The sequence below is a fragment of the Alexandromys fortis genome, unplaced genomic scaffold (genome assembly GCF_014885135.2).
Source record: "Alexandromys fortis isolate MF-2015 unplaced genomic scaffold, M_Fortis_MF-2015_v1.1 scaffold_87, whole genome shotgun sequence".
Classification (NCBI taxonomy): Eukaryota; Metazoa; Chordata; class Mammalia; order Rodentia; family Cricetidae; genus Alexandromys; species Alexandromys fortis.
Genome location: NW_026067971.1, coordinates 7,045,282 through 7,065,983, shown reverse-complemented (window position 1 = coordinate 7,065,983; position 20,702 = coordinate 7,045,282). Strand labels below are relative to the sequence as shown.

The 20,702-nt window shown below is 45.4% G+C and overlaps 2 protein-coding genes across 3 annotated transcripts in view; both read right to left on the bottom strand.

The window, feature by feature from the left end:
- Btbd8 (BTB domain containing 8) overlaps positions 1-13,135 on the bottom strand; it is a 50,981-nt gene extending 37,846 nt beyond the window's left edge. Inside the window, exons 1-3 of one of the 2 annotated variants that reach the window (XM_050155587.1) lie at positions 12,913-13,135; positions 5,679-5,873; positions 1,857-2,053 (exon numbers count right to left, since the gene is read on the bottom strand). In XM_050155587.1, coding sequence (XP_050011544.1) covers positions 1,857-2,053; positions 5,679-5,873; positions 12,913-13,061 — 541 coding nt within the window. In that variant the 5' untranslated portion in view covers positions 13,062-13,135. Of the gene's footprint in view, positions 1-1,856; positions 2,054-5,678; positions 5,874-12,912 lie in introns of those variants that run through there. The other variant, XM_050155588.1, reaches the window with a different exon arrangement.
- A 3,826-nt stretch (positions 13,136-16,961) lies between these two features.
- LOC126509659 (lysophosphatidylcholine acyltransferase 2B-like) lies at positions 16,962-18,500 on the bottom strand. Its single transcript, XM_050155702.1, has one exon. The coding sequence runs from the start codon at positions 18,498-18,500 to the stop codon at positions 16,962-16,964; it is 1,539 nt and encodes a 512-aa protein (XP_050011659.1).
- Positions 18,501-20,702: the final 2,202 nt, after the last annotated feature.

The window sequence follows — 20,702 nt, the reverse complement described above, 5'->3', positions numbered from 1 at the left end:
TGAAAAGTTTCTATAAGGCAAAGGACACCATCAATAAGACAAAACCAACATTCGTTATAGTTGTGTAGCTTGGTCCTCTTGTGGGACTCCTTACAGTGAGAACAGGGGCTGCCTCTGACTCCTTTACAGGCCTCGAGATCCTACTCTGCATACTGGGGCGTCTTGTCCAGGCTTAACACATGGGGAGGTGGTTAGATTTACTGCAACTTGATATGCCATGTTGTATTGATACTCACAGGAGACCTGCCCTTTTCCAAACAGAAATAGAGGAGGAGTGGATTGGGGAGTGGGAGGGAAAGAGGGACAGGAAGGAGAGGAGGGAGAGAAAACTCTGGCTGAGATGTAAAATAAATAAAATTTATTTTAAGAAAATGTGTGCTGACAAACAAACTCGGTCCTCTGCATGAGGTGCTCTTAACCACAGAACCATTTCCCTAGTACCATTCTGCCATCATTTCTCTTAATAAATTAATTGTCCCAGGCATTTTGCTATCACAGAGAGATGACTAGTGCAAGTTACCTCACGAGCCTCTGGCTGGCATGTCACGTAGGTGGGCAGAGACTCAACTGAAGTCAACAGGAAGATACATAGCATGAAGACATGAAAAAATATAAATATACATAATAAAAGAGAAAATACTCAATGAATAAATGACATGCCATATTTCACAGATATGATGCAGATCTGAAACAGCAGAGCATGTGTGTGTTACACTGTACTAAATCAAACACGGCCCGACTTTATTTCCATACACTGAGATCCTATACAATGAGTGCCATCTCACTCAGTAAAGTAAAGCCTAACTCGGAAGTATATGCTTTCGGTAACGCAGCCACACCTAACCTGGTCACAGGCAGTGAACATTTCTTTGGGGAAAGCAGCAAGTAATTAACAGGACTATAACTCCGTGCAGACGGGATCCTAACGTTTTCCCTGGCATAATGGAGAAAGGGGTCGAGGGGTAGATGAGCCTTTTCAAGAACTCCGGTGTGGCCTTGCAGAACTCTATAACAGGACAACTAGCTGTCAGACACTGACTTGTCTGTGTGGCATCTGTCCCTTATAATCTCTGGGTACAAAACAACAAAGTCATCCATCTGTAGCCACTTCTTAGGGTTCACAGGGACTAAATGAGACTAAACATATGAACGGGCCTACTTCAAAATCAAGAATGTTCGTTTATGCATAATTAGGTGTTGTGAATATAAAAAGAAAGAATTTTAACCAGGATTCAATCAGTTTGGTTTCCTGCACAGGAAGGGTAAGTGAGGCCTCTTTACAGTGTTGCATGGACTTGACGGCAGATTCCTGGCACTAAGGTGTTCGTTCTATGAACAACAACAGGTCTACTCTATGATCCAGAGCACTAAGGCTTCCCTTTGGAAAGTGGGCCTGTCATCAAGTAATAGCTAACTCTCACTGACTCCCGACTGCAAGCATTCTGATACCCGTTTCCACAAGAACACTGTCTTCAAAATGCAACACCATACGCATGCACCAACACCACATGTGCTGTAGTACTACGCGCCAACACCACACGCGCTAACACCACACGCGCTAACACCATACGTGTCAACACCATACATGCTGTAGTACCTATGCGCTAACACCATACGCCCCGTAGTACCCCTGCACAGTGACCACTATGTACAACTTACTTATGTGTTGTTGACCACTAGAATGAGAAGCGGTAACGTGGAATTGTATGTAACCACAGGAGCGTTTCCCTTTCTACACGCTCAGTAAACAACAACAGAACCGGGAGCAGCTTGACAAGCTGCTTTCCTCTACTACATCAGAATATAATTAAGTTCATGGTTATAAAGTTTCGTAAAAATCCAGCAAAGAATCTCACCACTAGAAATAAAACTGCTGCCTCCACCAGTAAAACCCTCTTGAGTTTCACACTTCCCAAGAAAAGAATCAGACAAACTTCCACACTCCTGGAAGCCAACGTCGGGCTTCTTTTCTGGCATGACACTTCCCACTTTCATTTTTTCGAGAATTTCCTCTTCATAACTTTTTATGCTTTTGTTTGACAAATATACAATCCTAAAAGACAAAATATAAAATATTAATTAAAATAAAGGTGATTCCTTTTTACTGGTCTTTTTGTTTGAGACACGGTCTCTTGTACCCCAGGCTGGTTTTGAACTCGCTATATAGCAGAGGGTGACCTATGAACGTCTGACCTCTCATGTGCTGGCGTTACAGGCATGTATCACCATGTCCAGGATGCAGCATAGCATTTGTCTAACATGCGTGAGGCCCTACAAACAAACAGAAAACCAGGACTAGATGGCTTCATTGCTAGACCTTACCAAATTTTTAAAGATTAACATGAATCTTTCACAATTTTTTTTTCCAAAAACCAGAAGGGAAACATGTTCCAATTCATTCTGTACAGACAGTATTGCTGGTATAAAAGCAGACAAAGTTATAGATAAGCCACTGTTCATTCTTAGTATAAGAAAAACACACGCAGCTGGGCATGGTGACGCATGCCTTTGATTCCAGCACTTGGGAGGCAGAGGCAGGAGGATCTCAATGAGTTCGGGGCCAGTGATGTCTATAGAGCAAGTTTCAGGACAGCTGGGGCTACATAGAGAGACCCTGCTTTAAAAAAGAAGAAGGGAAAGGAAAGGAAAACACTCTCAACAAAACAGCAGCAACATATAAAAGGACTATAGCGTATAGCCCATGACAATGTACTGCAGGAATTCAGGAGTGGTAAACAAAAGAAAATCAGTACTATATACTATATAGAAGAATAAAGGACAAAACCACATAGGAAACCACATCGCTAAGGCAGAAACTTAGCGCTAAGCATGATGAGAACTAAGATGGACGAGCTAATGGTTACCAATCTGAGGGGCCGGGAGCTGGCTTGGTGGGTAAGAGCACTTGCTGCACATGCATGAGGACCAGAGTTCAGATTCCCAGGCCACACATAAAAGGCCGATCATGGCTGCAAATGCCTATAACCAAAGTTAGTGGGTGGCAACAGGTGCATCCTGGGAATTTGCTGGCCGGCCAGCCTAGCCAAAACAGCAAGTTTCCAATTTGGTAAGAAACTTTGTCTCAAGTGAGTAAGTGGAGTTCAGAGGAAAACACCGATGTCCTCCTCTGGCCCCTGCAGGCAAGGCACAAGTGAGTGCATCCATGCACTAACATGCCACGTAGGGCCATATGGGAAAGCAAGAGTTGGTCAGGAGATAGGAGAACAAGGAAGCACAGACGAAAGGCTGACGAAAGCCTCACTTGTGGCTTCTGTTGTGCGAGTGGGGTGAGGCGGCACGTGAGTAGGGTTAAGATCTGGTGCTTTGGATAATGCAGGCACGTGAGTAAAGGCTGTGCTCTTGCCATCTGCTCCCTGGCCTGGGACATGGGGCGGGGGGGGGGGGGGGGAGATGCTAAAATGTAAGAACCAGGTGGAGAAGAGAAGGTCTGATTGGCTGGTCTGCAAATCAAAGGTGTGCTCAAGGCAAATCACCTGCTGCATGGAGGAGGAGGCAGCTGACCCTGGAAGGGGCAGTCTCTCCTGACGTGGTGAAATGCAGAGACTCCAGACACCAGAGCACCAAGACTACACGCTCAATGTGATCCATGGTTAGTGCTAAGAGGCATCCGCTGTAACCTCAGACAAGAGGATCACCTGAGCAGAGCTCAGGACAGACTGAGCAACACACATACATTGCCTCTCAATAAATAAATAATTAATAAAAATACAAACATAGCTGGAACATGTACCTCGGTGGCAGAATTTATGCTTAACATGAACAAAGCCCTGGGTTAAACACCCACCCGAAATGCAGAAAACACAGCTAATAAAAGAGAGAGAAGACAGGAGACCTCTGTGCTGTGTCAGCAGCTGAACTGGCTGGCACTTGAGCTACCGGCTCTGCCACTGTTGGACTGAAGACTCCAAGGCCCCTTTCTTTCTCTTTCACAACATACACAGGTTAAAACTTCTTGGGAAATCAAAGCTATTTTGTGATCTTGGTGTGAGCCTTAAGCTTGAGGTGGTAAAACAAGCACTGCTTTTAGAGGACACCGAGTCAGAGTTTACACCCTGTATACTCTTGAGTGCACGCCAATGTACTCACTGTAGAGTAAGCAGTTTAGGGGCTTCCCGGAGCAGAGGAAAGGATAGCCACTAAAAAAAAAAAGTGAATTTCATATAGCAAAAATTCGAAATTCTGTTTTATCATAATTTCAATTAAAAAAAAAAGTCTAAATCAGCCGGGCAGTGGTGGTGCACACCTTTAATCTCAGCACTCAGGAGGCAGAGGCAGGCAGATCTCTGTGAGTTCCGAGGTCAGCCTCGTCCACTGGAGCGAGTTCAAGGACAGGTTCCAAAGCTACAGAAAAACCCTGTCTCAAAAAACCAAAAATAAAATAAAGCAACAACAAAAAAATAGTCTAAATCAGACCAAGCACGGTAGTACATGTCTTTAATATTCAGCATGCAGGAGGCAGAGACAGACAGCCTGTGAGTTTAAGTCCAGTCTGGTTTACATAGCTAGCTCCAGGCTAGTCAGGGCTACAGGCCCTGGAAGACCCTGTTTCAAAAAAAAAAAAAGGAAATCTAAATCAATGTTTTCTATTATAATATGCCCTTTAGTTTAGGATGCATGTTAATGACAATTTGACAAATTTCAATGTAATCTGCTAAAAAAAATTGGGGCCAATATATAAGCACTTTCTATCTGCAAAGCCCTGCTGAGCTATCACGTGTGAACTGACATATATCTGACAGTCCAGCTTTAAGAGCTTGTATGAATGCTGGCATTCATAGGGTTATTAAATCCCTAACACAGATATCATGGGCACACCACGGCTACTGGCATTCATAGGGTTATTAAATCTCTAGCACGGGTCCCCATGAAAGGGAGCAAAGTACAGAGCAAGCTGTCCTGACTTCCTTATGCTGAGAAACGGAAGCTGAGAGGAACTGCGAGGCGGAGCTCTCTTCATCCCCGCACACCACCACTGAGTCAATCTTGGTGTGTAACACAATCTTTTCTAGCATTTCTTTCTTTTGAGACCGGGTTTGCACTGTGTAGCCTGGCTGTCCTTGAATTCACTACGTAGACCAGGGTGGCCTCAAACTCACAAGACCCACCTGTCTCTGCCTCCAAAGTGCTGCAACGAAAGGTGTGTGTCACCACAGCTTGCCTCTTCCCTATCATTTATATATGTATAATCACATATATAATTTCACGTCCATGCATGTTGTGCATGCATTTGTGTCTGCACCCCATGTGTGTGCCTGGTGCCTATGGAGGTCAGAAGAAGGTGTTGGATCCCCTGGAACCAGAGTTAGGATGGTTGTGAACCACCGTAAACATGCTTGGAATTGAACCCAGGGCTTCTGCAAGAGCAGTAAGTGCTCTAAACCACTGAGCCATCTCTCCAGCCTCCTTCCCCATCACTTTTAACGAGGGCTAACACTAATGTAATATCTCCCATTGCTGAGATCACAGAAACATGCACAACATCTGGCTGAGGACCAGTCTTGCGTATACCTTTGCCAATACCAAGCCACTAATACTAACAGAACAGTTTAAATGAAGAGGTTTCCTTAGATTACATAAGGAAAGCATGCACAAAGATTTTTTAAAAGCCAACTGTTTGTCACATTCAAATGTAAGAGGAAAGCAGACGAGGCACTTACTGTAAGAACGCTCTCAGTTCTGAAGCGTCAACATTGTCCACAGGAACAAGCTCATTTGTTAAGCCACTTGGTGTCTGTCCAATGACGTGGAAATAAAAGCCAGGAACTCTGGCTAGCAGGACTGCCCTGTGCACTTTGAACAGAGAGCCACCGACAGAAAGAACAGTGTCCGTGTGAATCTCTTCCCTTAAAAGCCTGTTAGGGAAAACAGTTACAGTTGGGTTAGTGACCTTAAAACAGGAAATGGGTTTAAAACAACCTACACACCTAGAAACACGTAATAGCAGAGGCCAAGCGAGATGGCTTGGACGGCGAAGGAGCTCCTCACGTAAAGCTGGCCAATCACGGTTGGAGAAACCAACCTTACAGAAACAATTTAATAGAAAACTTGGATTTGTTTGAGTTCATTTTAAAGAACACTATACTTAATACTGGTTCTGACTCTGATTTTCTTAAAATTTAATCAAAACAAAAAGGATTTCACTTTTTTTTCTTTTTTTTTTCTTTTTTGAGACAGAGTTTCTCTGTAGCTTTTTGGTAAAAACATTTGAAAATATTTTCTTAATTCTACGAATACATTTTATTTTCTGCTACTGTCCTGGCTATCTTTATGTCAATGACACAAGCTGGAGTCCTCTGAAAGAAGACAACTCGACTGAGAAGATCTGGAGGCATTTTCTTAACTAGAGAAAGGTGGGTGACACCATCACTGGGCTGGTGGCCTTGGGTTCTGTGAGAAAGGAGGCTGAGCAAGCCATGGAGAGCAAGGAGTAAGCAGCACCCTTCACGGCCTCCACATCAGCTCCTGCCTCTGCGGTCCTGCCCTGTGTGAGTTCCTGTCCTGACTTCCTTCTGTGAGACTACAATGTGGAAGTAGAAGCCCAATAAACCTTTTCCTCCCCTAGCTGCCCTGTCATGGTGTTTCTTCACAGCAATAGAACCATAACTAAGACAGCTACTTATGCTGATTTTCCTTTAAAATGTACCTTCTAGAGTTTTATAATGGAAATACAGAACAGAAAGTTAACTTAGCTTCTGACTATTAATGAATCAACTGTTCAAAAATCATACTTAAACAGAACCAAAAATGTATATAGTCTGCACCAAGAAACAAGACATAAAAATAGATAATTCAGGGAGATGGGGAGAGAGAAAAGAGAAGGGGAGGATTGGGGAGAGCTTGGGAGAACAGAATGGTTGAGATGGAGGAAGGATGGATATTGGATCAGGGAAGAAGATATCTTAATTAAGGGAGTCATTTTAGGGATGGCAAGAGACTTGGCTCTAGAGGGGTTCCCAGGTGTCCAAGGAGATGTCCCCAGCTAGGTCCTTGGGCAGCAGAGGAGAGGGTGCCTGAACTGGCCTTATCCCATAGCCACATTGATGAATATCTTGCATATCACCACAGAACCTTCATCCGGCGATGGATGGAGATAGAGACAGAGACTTACACTGGAGCACTGGACTGAGCTCCCAAGGTCCAGATGAAGAGCAGAAGGAGGGAGAACATGAGCAAGGAAGTCAGGACCGCAAGGGGTGCGTCCACCCATGGAGACGGTGTGACTGATAGAAACGGTCACACTTTTGTTAATCATCAAGTCTGAAATGCAGCCTTGGGTGTCAAGAATGTGACATTTACACCCTTTCCCATCCCCACCAAACAGAGTTAATCATGCTGTAATCCTATTATTCAAAAATGACACTCAGGAGATAAACCCACTTGAATCCCTAGTGCACATGTCCTTATAGCAAAGCCCACTGATTTCATGAGCACATAAACTGGAAAATAGAAAATTTCTATCTATTTGCCTCTTTTTACTAACTATGTACAAACTTAAATACTGTGTCTCACTAACCACATCACCGGTATCATCAAGGTATGATTCTCAGAGGACTTCTGTATTGCAGGATGTAACAGGCAATCACACCAGAGTACCACAGGAGGATCATGGCCTGGGTAAAGAGACCCATTACCGTGAAAGCTTGGAAAGCAGCCAATGACACTCAAACTCCCCCTAAGACGGCTAACGGCTCCTTCCCCAGTCCCATCAGGCTAGGTCCAGGCCTCTATTACAGCATCTCTGCCACTGCCTCATTGTGTTCCTGCATCTCTCCTCACAAGATAATGAATTCCCAAAGGGCAAAGCTGTCTGTCGTCAGGAGACAGAGGGCTCAGTGTTTGCTTGTCCACGGACCCCATTTTACATTAAAGGAAATAAATGCTGCCCAGTACAGAAGCTTTCGAAACTCTGCAAACACGTTTACCTTGGTCAGTTTTTTTCAAAGAGAGTCTTTTCAAAGGTAACTAGCTTAATGTTTACAAAGTATGTCATGCTGAGCCCTGCTGCTGGTGACGTGAGACTTCCTACTCTAGAGGCCCACACCGAGCAGAGTCTTCTCATGCGGCAAGTTCCCAGGAGACAAAGAGTCTGACAACTGAGGCAACTTTACAGAGAATGCTCTTACAAGCCCACTCCATAATGGACAGCACCAAACCTGGCTATTTTCTGACACACATATCTGCTGTAAAGTTGGATTTTTATACAGTGGGCATATTATCTACTGATAAAATAGAATACATACAATAATATACTACAATCAAATTGATTCAAAGCTTAACAACAACAAAAGAACTGTTTTCTCAAATTTTAGCTGAAAACTCAAATTATACACTAAATTTGTTCCTCTCTCCCACCCAGTTTCTCTGATGACCCCACCACCCCTCCTAAAGTGAACAAGGAAGCTTGCCAACTGGTAGCCAGCTGAGGAGGATATCAGCCTAGTATACCGGAGGCCCTGGATTTGATTCTCACATGCCTGGAATTCCAGACACACCAGAGGTGGAAGACGGAGAATCAGGAGTTGGGGCTTATGCTAGGTCTCTTTCAGCTGTGTTCATCTGGCCCACATTAGACCCTGCCTCAAAACAACAAAAGTCAGATACGTGTGGTAGCCAAATAGCACTGTGGAATCCTGTTCGTAGCAGATGCTAACCAGAGTACTTGTTACATTTTTTAAAAATAGGCAACATATACATACATATACACACATATATTGCAAATATAAAGATTTTTTTATTTTATAAAATCACTTGTATCAGTTGCAAGTGTATCTTGCATTTTCTGTAAGTTAAAAATCTGACTCACACTGACTTAAACTGAGTTTCCCTGACAACCCTACCACCCCTTCTAAAGTGAACAAGGAAGCAACATCAGTAAACGTCAGTGAAACTGAGTGCTCGCCGGCTCACCCGGCACTGAAAGCTCAAGGAAGAGCAGGCTGGAGCACAGGCCCAGCGTATTTCCATCTTTCTCTTTGCTGTCTACTATCTGCCCTGCCACAGTCCATCTTACACTAATGTGACGGTAGAGACAGTACACCACAGACAAGGTATTTACAGCACACAAGTTCATTGGCTCACAGTTCTAGAGGCTGGCAGCTTCTGATCTCAAGATGCTGACATCTTTCAAGGGCTTCACCATACAAGGCGGAAGGTAGGACGGCAAACAAGACCAAAAAAGGGCCAGCATGCAGGCACGCACCCATCCGCGCAGGTCAAAGCTTCAAGGATCTTCCTCAATAGCGACTTCCACGCCCGCTGAAGCAGAGGCTGGCTCACTGATTGGTGGGCTGGCCAGTAAGCCCCCAGAAGCCTCCTGTCTGCCTTTCAGGTACTAAGACTACAAGGTCTACCACATCCAGCTTTTTATGTGGGTTCTCCCTAGTCCCAAATTCAGTCTTAATTTAATAATTTAATAAAGGACCCAGCTTCACCCACAAAATGGAACCCTCAAGGCCTAATCACAACTTAAGGACCTCCAATGACAGTTAAATTTAACTTGTATTTCAGAGACAACAAATATTCAAATCGGAGCATAACCTATAGAAAGCATTTCAGATTCCTACTAAGTGTGGTTACCATAAGCATTGAGTGTGAACTACATGCTGAGAACACACAGACACCTAGAAGACTAAAACACAATGCTCACCCCATGGAGTCCTACGCACAGAGGAGAAAACCAGGTCTGGAAATTGAAAGAGGATAATACATTCAACAGCAAGTACACTCCGTGACCCCAACCCCATCCACTCCAGACAAGACACCACACAAGACCATCTGCGAGATGCGTGGATTAAATGTGACCTTTAAAGACTTTCTAAGAGTTGGTTAGAAAAGCAACAAGGAAGGGGGTTCCTGGCTTTGTTCTTTACAACCTGATCCATAGGGTGCTTTGGGTGTGGCACACAGCAGGGGCTTTTAAAGGCAAAAAGCACATCCTGGAATCCCGCTCTGCGACCGCAGACGTGAAAGTGAATAGGTGAGGAACTTTACAGACCCTTCTACTGGAGGAGAGTCAACAGCCTGAATGTTGGGCAAATCGGTCTTTCAGTAACCAGTCAATAGCAGTGACAGAGAGGATGAAATTAAAATATATATACGTAATAAAGCCAGAGCTGATTAGGTATAGAAGTGAAGGTAGAAAAATCTGGTTTGGAAAACCGGACGCTGCTGATGTCACAACCGTTAGTCTGTAGTGGCTAGCCCAGTCTCTCCTTGAGTCATCTCTTCAGATGTTCCAGACAGAGCCTCCTGAAGATCCATTTTCTGCTCCTCCTTCCTCAGCTCGCCCACATGTGTTCAGACAACAACCCCACTAACTTTTCCACTCCCGTTCTTGGTATGGAACCCTCAGCTATCCTAAGTCCTAGCTGACTTGTTTCTGACTTCTCTTTACGAAGGCATTTTCTCATTTTCTCAACTCAGGTTCCTTTCTTTCAGATGCCTCTAGTTTGTGACCAGGACAAAGTCAAATCTACTTATAAAACCTTTTTAAAACCATATACTCCAATACCTTCATCTCATCTGAACTGGACTGTATCTGAGCCAACATTAGCTTAATATGTTAGTTAAGCAAGGTAACTTCTACAGGAAGAGACCATGATAATCTGGGACCAAGAGGTAGCACTCTAAGAATGCACCCCGTCCCTCTCCCAGGGAAGGAGTGTTAGCGAGGTGACATACTTTTCCTCCCCAGAAGCCCATCCCTCAGTGCGGCCACTAGCAGCCTGATGGCAGTGTGGCAGGACAAGACACCGCAGAGATCCTCCACCTTGTGTTCTTGCTGAGGCCATTCCAAGTGTAACTAGAATTTGGTCTCCTTGGTAGAAAATCACATGAAAAATTACCCAATTCTATACTAGGACCCTGAAGTCAAGATGCCCAGCTAACTTAGCTTCTGCTAAACTGTGAAAACCTCCCCCTGCAGCTAACCACTTAAGTTCTACTATAGTGCTTGCTTGTGGAAAACTCCCTTTGATATAAGGTGTCCCTCTGTATGTGTGCTGCTTTTATTGGTTGATGAATAAAGTTGTTTAGGCCAAGGGCTTAGCAGAGTAAAGCTAGGTGGAAATCCAAAGAGAAATAGAGATAGTAGGCAGAGTCAAGGAGACATCAAGTAGCCATACTGGTAAACCACAGCCTTGTGGCAATACACTGATTAATAAAAATGGGTTGATTTAATAGTTATAGGTAGTCAGTAAGAAGCCTAAGACATTGGCTAAACAATTGTAATTGATAATAAGCCTCAGAATGGTTATTTCCTAAGCGGCTTCAGGAACAGGTGGGCGGAGAAAAATCAGTCCATGGGGGCCAGCAGGATGGAGAATACTTCTAGCTACATCTCCCTGCAGCTGCAGGTTCTCTCTTTAAAAGCCCCCTGCTCTAAATGCTTAGATTCCCTAAGCGTAGTCCCAGCCGGCAAGACTGAATTGGCTCAATTGGCTATAAACTCTGTCAGAGTGGTCATCTCTGGCAGGCAGGCTCTTCCTGACAACAGAGAGCAGCTTGCCTGCTTGTCTGGGTCCAAACTCAAAGCTAACTTTTACTTTTTCTTTTCTTGTTTGTTTGTTTTCTGAGACAGGGTTTCTCTGTAGCTTTGGAGTCTGCGCTGAAACTCAACTCTGTAGACCAGGCTGGCCCAAACTCAGAGAGATTCACCTGCCTCTGCCTCCTGACAGCTGGAGGCATGTGCCGCTGCCGCTGCCGGACTCTATCCTTTTCTTTTAGACACTGGCCCAGACGCTCTAGACTTTCTCACTCTTCTCTGGAAAAACCCCACACATCCACTTGGTACTTGTCCTCCTTTGGGGAGCCTGACAGTTTTCTCAGACCCAGGCACCTGCCAACATTTACAACTTGCCTATTGAGGTCTTTCTTTAAATTATTTTATCAACAAGACTATGAATTCAGAAAAGAAAACCTCAGTTTTTCTCGGTAAAATATGGAGGCCAATGTTGAGGCCCCTATAAAACAAAACAGAACAACAAAAAAGAAAGAAAGTGATTGATTTTGGAATAAGGGCCAGAGAAATGGTTCAGAGATCAGAAGCACATACTGTCTTGCAGAGAACCTGAGTTTGGTTCCCTTCACCAACGTCGTTCCCATTCCCAGTGAGAAATAGTCTTCCCAGTGAGAAAACACTCGCCACACTTAGCACTTGTCTGGTTGGGCTACTTAACGCCCAAGGAAGAGCTGTCCTTGAACAGACACACCTCAGGCTAATTGCGTTTCACCTCTGCTGCCTTCCTTAATTCAAGTCTAGCCCCAGGTTGCACTTTGAACGGTTTAAACAGAAGAGACAGTGCAAGCACAGCAAAGATATTTAAATACATCAGTGGAGTTTTTCCAGAATGGCTGTTACCCAGGGTCATTTTCCCACGTGGCAGAATCAAACTTTTCCTGGGACGAGCAGGAGGGGGCGTGGGGGACACTTGATGGCAGACTAGGGCATAATGGTAGCTGTGACCCTGCGCGGGTCCCTGTTAGAGGAATGTTGACTGTTATTCTGCCCTTCATATCAAAGTAAACACTCGTTTTCCTAATTGTATCATTTTCTTACAACTTTTTAAAGACACGATTTACGTTTCAGGGCCTGGACGCAGTCCGACCTCATCAACACCCCCCACCCCCACCCCCGCATGTGTGTGTGTGTGTGTGTGTGTGTGTGTGTGTGTGTGTGTGAAGTCTTTTAACTAACACGAACTGGCGCTGCTCCGCATCACTACAGTTTTCCTTTCTGTCTTCCTTCTGAATGCGGCGTGTGCGGTCCGCAACGCTGGAGACTGGCTCCTGACGCGGGGCAGAGCCCCTCGGGGAGAAGGCGAGCGCCCCACAGGTGCCTCAGGACCGGAGAGAGGCGGGGAGGGAGAGAGCTGCGAGGATCCCGCCTCCTACCTGAGCACGTCGCGGCTGAGCTGCTCCGACACCAACGCCTTCAGCTTGCGCCGCTCCCCGGGACCCTTCCTGGGCACCCCCTTCCTGCCGAGTCCGGGGGACCTCGGGAGCACCGCGGGGGGCGCGCCGCCCGCTGCACAGTGGGCCATCTTCGGCCACGGAACCCGGCGAGCCAGGCCCAGCGGGACCCAGACGGGGGGAGGGGGGGGCGTTCCCGCTCTCACTGGCTCGCCGCGGAACCCGCCCCCAAAAGGAAAGTTCCCGCCCCGTCTTGTTTGCAGCCGGGCCCTAAACGCGGCGGACGCGGTACCAGGGTACCAGGAGCCCGTGGTCACGTGACCCGGGCGCTGCGCGCAGGCCCAGTCGCTCTGTTTATGTTGGCTCGCAGAGGACCGCCTAGTCTCGGGAGGAGGAAGTCCTGAGAGCTTTATTCTGTTCTTTAAAAAGCTTTATGGAGATTTGCGCCCTCCGTCCTCTTTATCTATGAAGGACGGGGATCACCAGACTTTTCCAGTCGTGAGTCTTAGGTCGCCTGTGCAAAGGTCGGGTTCAGAGGTCGAGGGTCAGGATTTTGGGAGTCTCCAGCCTCAAGGCAGATCGATGTGACATTCTCTCCAGATATGCAGAGCATTGCTCTTGGTCTCTGTCTATAGACTGTCCAGTGGGCGTCATGGGTTCTAGGCCTGTGTCTGGTCATCTTGAGTACGTGATGTCGCTGGCTTCTGGTTCAGGAGCAGCCTTGAGTGTTCCTGACTAAGCAATTTTTGCGTGTCTAAAAGGCATGCTTTACTATGTTCATTATACCTTACTAAAACTCAGCTTTGAGTAATACATGTTTCCTGTTAAGAAAAACGTGAGACTTAACCCTCCCACTATTTACGGGTCTCTTCTCCCTTTCCCCATTTCTGTTTTCCTATTATTACCACTATGTCTGCCCCTCTTGAAAGGCTTCCCACACAACTCTAGAGATTCCAAGCTAGGATCTGCTTTTATTCGTGCAAACTTGAATGTGGTAGGTCCAAAGGAAACTCCATTCCCCCCAAATTACAGTGGTTCAACAAAAGTCAGCATTCCTCGGGAACTTGTAAAGCCAAGTTTCCCTCCACCAAAAGGAGCCATTTCCGTATCACTGGCAGAAGAGACAATGGCTATCCTTGGTGTCTATTAGCATGCTGGCCCCATACTCCATTATTATTACCTGTTATACATCGGAGTCCATGTTAGCATCCTACCTCTTCTTACCTCCTCGAGGTCCTAAACGTCTCCAACTCATAGGCTTCCGCTCCCACCAGCTAAACCCTGCTGTTTGGCCATGCTCCTTTTTCTCTCTCTTGCTCTCGCTCCTGTTCTCACTCTGTGCCTGCTTCTCTCACAGCCAGGTCCAATCTGCTGGCCATGTTCAGTGTGCTATTGTCTGTCTGTGCTCTGGACTCTTCCGATACCGCTGACTGTCCTGTTCCTCAGATCTGTAATAAAAACCTTTCCCTTAACCATGCCTTGCTGGCAGTTTGTAAACCGTGTTCATTTTCTGAACCCGAGTTACTGCCATATATATTTTCCCAATTCTGTTCATTTACCAGCAAATTACATAATTTCATTTTTTTAACAGCTGAATAAAATTCTCATATGTATTGTTAGGTCCAAAGGGTACCCCAAGCACCCCCCAAAGAGGAGGTTCACTGACTTGGTCCAAAATTGAGCCTAGACTCAGCTCAAGATGGCCTGTAGAAAAATTTCTGTCTCTTAAAGACAGAATATCTCAGGAAGTTGTTAAACAGATTCCTTGTATACCAAAAGGAGTCATTCCCCTCGCCTCTGGGATGTGCGGTTCTCTGTAGGCATACACCCACAGCACCCATCAGCACATCAAACTCCATGCTAGCCTTCAGCTCCCTCAGTTCCCTATTCCCAAGTACCTGATATACAACACAGACTTCGCACCTCCCAGATACCCATCCATTCTCTACATAAAAGCAAGATGTTTTCCCCTTGCCCCTAACTATTCTCTCTTTAGCAGATAACCCTGGCCATGTCCAGTCTGCTTTTTCTCTCTGCTCTGGGCTCTTCCAGATGCCTGTAGCTGTTCTTTTCTCTCTCTCTTACCCCTGCCCCCGTGCACAAAACTTTCCCCCGACCATTGAGTGGCCATTTCTGTGGTTTCTTTGCCATGCCTTCACGTGTATACATACATGTGTTTTCATGATCAGTTCTTCTGTTGGTGGTCATGTACACTGATTTCATGCCCTAGATATTGTGAGGAAAGCAACATTGAATATGCTCGAGCAAATACCTCTACAGGAGGATAGTCTCTTTAATGCCTTCTAGGTATGTTTTCTCTGCCAGTTAAAAAGTTAAAAGGCAAGAAATATGTTACCAGAAATCATAGGGAGTCCCAGGGGAGCCATTAGATGATACCTGGCAAATCAGGGTCCCCTCTTGAGGTTCTTTGACGTGAGATGTCCGTCTGTCTCTGTGTTGCTTTTATCAGTTGATGAATAAAGCTGTTTCAGCCAATGGCTTAGCAGAATAAAGCCAGGCAGGAAATCCAAACAGAGATAGAGTAGGCGGGGTTGAGGAGATGCTCTGTAGCTGCCGAAGGCGTGACATGCTGGCTCTGGAAAGCCACAGCCTCGTGGCAGCACACAGATTAGTAGAAATGGGTTAATTTATAGTTAGAGTGAGCCAGTAAGAAGCCTAAGCCATTGGCCAAAACAAACCCTGTAACTAATATTAGGCCTCAGAGTGGTTATTTCATAAGCAGCTGCAGGATCTAGCAAGCAGGACCCAGTGGGTAAAGAGAAACCAGTCCCGTGGGCAACACAGAGAAAAGTCTTCTATCTACAGTCCTTAGTCTTATTAAAATAATTTAAGAATGAAAAAAGAACAGGAACTTAAGAACCACTTATTATCAATTTAAAGGAAACCACAAAAAGAAGCCAGTTGTAAATCTTTTTAAATTTGAGTCTATGTGTTAGGTTGCAAAGCCATGCTTCTGCCTCTACTTTCTGTGTAGATGGGATTACAGGCATGTACCATTGTGCCCAACAAACATTATCTGAAGGGGGATAAAAGATATTATAAAAGCCTAATTGGAATAATTCCTCAAGTATATTTTAAATATAACTAAATATCTGTGTTGGTTAGTTTCTTCCATCTTGACACAAAGTTAGGGTCATTTGGGAAGCAAGAACAGCAGCTGGAGAATTATTCACTAGGCCAGCCTGTGGACAAGTCTGGGGTGCATTCTCTGGATTTCTGATTGATATGGGAGTCTCAGCCCACTGTGAATGGTGCCTTCCCTTCTCAGTGGTCCTATGTTGAATAGAAAGCAAGCTGCGTGAGCCACTCAAGTCAGGAAGCAGCTGCCCTCCCTGGTTCCCATCTCTGTGTCTGCTGGAGTGCTTGCCCTGGCTTTCCTCAATGATGGGCTGTGTCCTTTCTTCCCCAAGGACAGTATCTGTGCCACTTAGAGTAAAAACCACTGACTTCTGTAATGGATAATGTTTAGGGAAAAAAAACTAAACAAAGGAGATTAGATTTAGGACCTTGTTTTGAAAAGAAAAAAGGGGAAAGCTGTGGGATTATGTTCTTGCACACTGTAAAGATTTGTCACTTGTATTGGTTTAATAAAATACTGATTGGTCAGTAGCCAGGCAGGAAGTATAGGTGGGGCAACCAGACTAGGAGAATTCTGTGAAGAGGAAAGGCAGAGAGTCAGTCACCAGCCGGATGCAGAGGAAGCAAGATGAGAATGCCTCACTGAGAAAAGGTACCAAGCCATGTGACTAAACATAGACAAGAATTATGGGTTAATTTAAGTTGTAAGTGCTAGTTAATGATAAGTCTGAGCTAATAAGCCAAACAGTTTATAATTAATATAAGCATCTTTATTTTTTGCTGGGACTGAGCGGCTGCAGGACTGGGGGACAGAAACTTCTGTCTACGCTTTTCCTCAAACGATAATTTTCATTTTGTTCATAGTCTCTGCCTACAAGTTCTTCCCCTCTTTCTAACACGACCTGAACATTTTTAACGCTGCGGATGCACTTTCACTGCTTGTATACATAGGCTGCTTGGAGGTCTAGGTATGAACTGAATAGCTTGGCATACACTGGATGCTTCAGGGCAAATCTCCTGAAGGCCGCATAGGAAACCTGAGCTGACTCCTTGCCAGCCATCTCCTGGAAGAGTACGGAAACATCTAGGTCTGGCACTCCGAACGCTGCCCGGAGAATAGTTGTTAACTCTTGTTCCGTTATGTAGCCGTCCTCATCAAGATCAAAAAGCTTAAACGACATTTTCAGAATCTTCTCTGTGTTGGCAGGGTTGCACAGGACTGTTAGCCCTATCACATACTCCCGGAAGTCGATGGTGTTGTCCTGGTTCCTGTCAAAGAGAGAAAACAGCTGACTCAGGGGCTCTGAAACTGGGAGTTTCAGATAATTGGAAAACTCTTCAATTCCAATCCTGCCTCCTTTTGAGGCGACTGCAATCTCAGCGTATTCGTCCAAGTGCTTGTGGATATTGTCCCAGTCTAATCTCAATTTCCGGCTGATGGTTGTAAATTCCACCAAACCAGCTTCCATGGGTAGTTGAAGGGCACCAGCAGAAACCATCAGTCTGCAGTCTTCGAAAGTGTGATCCGTCACAGGGAGTTTCAAAGCATTTGCCATGTTGATTCGGACTGCGTTGGCAAAAAGGATGGGATCTCTCTTTTCTTCCTCACTTGGGTTGTAAACAGGCATAAACTCCACTTCCACCCAAGTGAAGGGCTGACTCAGAGTTAGCATCAGGGCCTGGACGCCTGTGAATCCCTGCCAGGTCCAGGTCACCGTGTCCACCGTGTTGGGGTACCTAAGCAGCACCGGCTGCACCGGGACACCTGGGGAGAAGGCCCCCAGTTTAAAGGTGATAAGACAGGAGCGATTGGTGCACACTCCTTCCGGGAAAATCAGAATCTGTGGCCACTTCATTTTGGATAACACTCGAGTCAGGATTTCATTCCGGGTAGTCTTCCTAGAATTCAGATCTTCTCGTTTCACAAGCACAGGCTGAGTGGACAGGAGGCATTTCCCAGCCAATGGGATCTGCACATTGTGGCTCGCAGAGACCACAGAAGGGAGCCCTGCCACAACAACGGCGATTGCATCAAAGAAGGTGGAGTGCGGCGCGGTGACGAAGACGGGGGCCTCTTCTCTGGTGGCCTTTTTCCCTTTGACCTTAACCAGGAACCCAGCAAAAAAGAACGTCACGCGGAACAAGAACCGGAGGGCCGGCTTCATCAGATGCTTCCTCCAGCCTTTCATGGGCTTGGTAGGTCGAGTAGGCAAGTTAATGGTGGAGAGCGTGGCCATAGGCCAGAGGAGGAGGAAGAGGAAGGCGATGCAGGACACACGCACAGGTACCAGCACGGTGCCCAGGAGGATAATGCGGGCCCAGCGCCAAGCACTGAGGTGAGTCTGCTGTACGAAAGGGTTGGCCACCGCAGGTGGGAATAAGGACCTGTTCACTTCCCCAGCGAACTCGCTGTCCCACACCTCCAACTCGGTGGTGTCTGTGGTCCGTCTGCGCTCCGTCAGGTGAGCCATGAAGCCTGCTTCTCAACCTATGAGTATCCCTTCTCCCACATTCGAGTGCTGCTTCTGTTTGCGCGTGATTGGCACCCTTAAAGCCAATTTCTGGTTAATAGGAAATGATGCATTCCCTTTAAAATTAGAAGAAAGACCCACAGGGAAATTAGGATCTCATCAAGAGAACAATCATGGGGTGTTGTTTTGATATATATGGTTAAAGAAATTTCACATAACAATGTCTGGTACTAATCATATACATTTACTAATTTATATTTATGAATTTAAATGAATGAATACTAATATCAACTTTCAAATTTAAGTGATATTGCCAGTAATATTGCTATGGGCTGCTTTGAACACTAGTGAGATTCACCCATTGTCCCTACAGATTGGTTGAGTTAGGCCGATGGTCCTATCTCTTTAGGCTAAGAAGTGTGAATAGTGTCCCCTTAAACATCTGTGTTAGGAGTACTTTTCCACACACATAGGAATTTAGGAAGAGGCAGGAAAGAGAGAATAGTGGACTCTGTGACTTGAGAGCAGAGGACCTTGTAGGGAAGGAAGGGGACCAGGAAGGAGCAGGGGCACAAGGGATGGGAGTAGAGGAGGAGGGTAAATGAGGAAAAAGTGTGACATATATGAGTGAAATGCCGTGGTGAAACCCATCACTTAGAAAATTAATTTAGAAAGGAAAATTAGAGTACATTAATTCTAATAGGCCAGAATTGGTCATGGTATGTGAGGTTTGCAATGTTAATATTAGTTAATATGAACCAGTCAACACTCTAAACTGATAATATATGAGAAGAAAAAAAAACCTGTAACATCAACTTGGCCAGTAATAAGGCTTTGATTAAGATAAGAACGGCTTTGCTGTGTCCTCCATTACTACTGTCCTTGGGATGTCATAAAAGAGGGAAGCCCAGTTAGTGTGAACGGGGCTTTTCTTCTAGACCTGGTGGAATTCCAGACTCCAGGAGGGCCGTATTGAGGGTTCCTGCTATGTTTGCTAACTTCTAATTTGGATTCCTTTTCCCAGAACTAAAACAATAATTTAGGCCCCAGAGTTTCCATCTATTGACATATATTAGGTGTTATGGATACCAAAGTAAGGTGTGAGCTACATGGAAGGCCACTTCCAGGTGCCAACATTTATACACGGGGAATCGGCAAAGTCGCCTGTTAGAACTTACTCTACTGTCTTTCAAAGAAAGAGCTTACTCCCTACCTTCTACTTTTGTCATGAGGCTCCGACAAAATGTTCGTAAACAAACTGAGTTTTTATTGTATAGAGGTTGCTATGGCAATGAGAATTCCGAGGAAATTCTATACTCTCTTGTCACTACCGGGACCATCTGTCATGAAGGAAGTGTCTCTAAGGTGCTGTGACTTGTCAAGTGCCAATCACTGCTTCCTTTGCCAAAGAGGACATCCCAAGGCAGTGGACAGCAGTGACCAGTCACACTGCCCTCTTCTGTGTCTTCCTGTTCTATGATGTCGTTTCTACTCTGTCAGCTTTCTTTTCTTAGAAAAATAATTTACTAATTTTTATTTTATGTGCATTAGTGAGGGTGTCAGATCCCCTGAAACTGGAGTTACAGACAGTTGTGAGCTGCCATGTGGGTGCTGGGAATTGAACCCCGGTCCTCTGGGAGAGCAGCCAGTGCTCTTAACCACCAAGCCATCTCTTTAGCCCCTCTTTCAGCTTTAATTGCATTCTGTATACGGCTCTTAGAAAGAGTTGTTACACCATCTTTCTTTCATACTGCATGTGCCTGATGTGGTGTAGTATTAGATTGTAACATGGTATTGCAGTAGTTAGTCCCTGCCCTCATTCATGGTTTCGGGTGTCTGTGGTCCACCAGGGTTTAAAAATATTCAGTGAGAAGCACAGAAATAATGCTTAAATCTTTTAAGCTGTACAATAGTCTGAGTGGTGTGATAAAATCTCCCACTATACAGTTTCCTCCTTCTAGGGATGTAAGTCATCTCTGTCCAGGATAGTCTGCCCGAACGTGTCTCCGTCCTCTCCACTCTCAGATTGGCTGCCCTGGTGTGCAGCACTTGTGTAAATAAGATCTGTGCTTTGCCCAGTGTGACCTAACGTCACTCACCAATGGCCCCCAAAATGCCGAAGCAAAGCCACAGAACTACTTTTAATTGAAAAAGTGGATGTTTTCCATGACAGATGAAAAAATGTACTGTGAACACGAGAGA

What these genes read in the sequence shown, in the direction of transcription:
- LOC126509659 (XM_050155702.1), bottom strand. Translation starts at nt 18,500, where the DNA reads ATGGCTCACCTGACGGAGCGCAGACGGACCACAGACACCACCGAGTTG.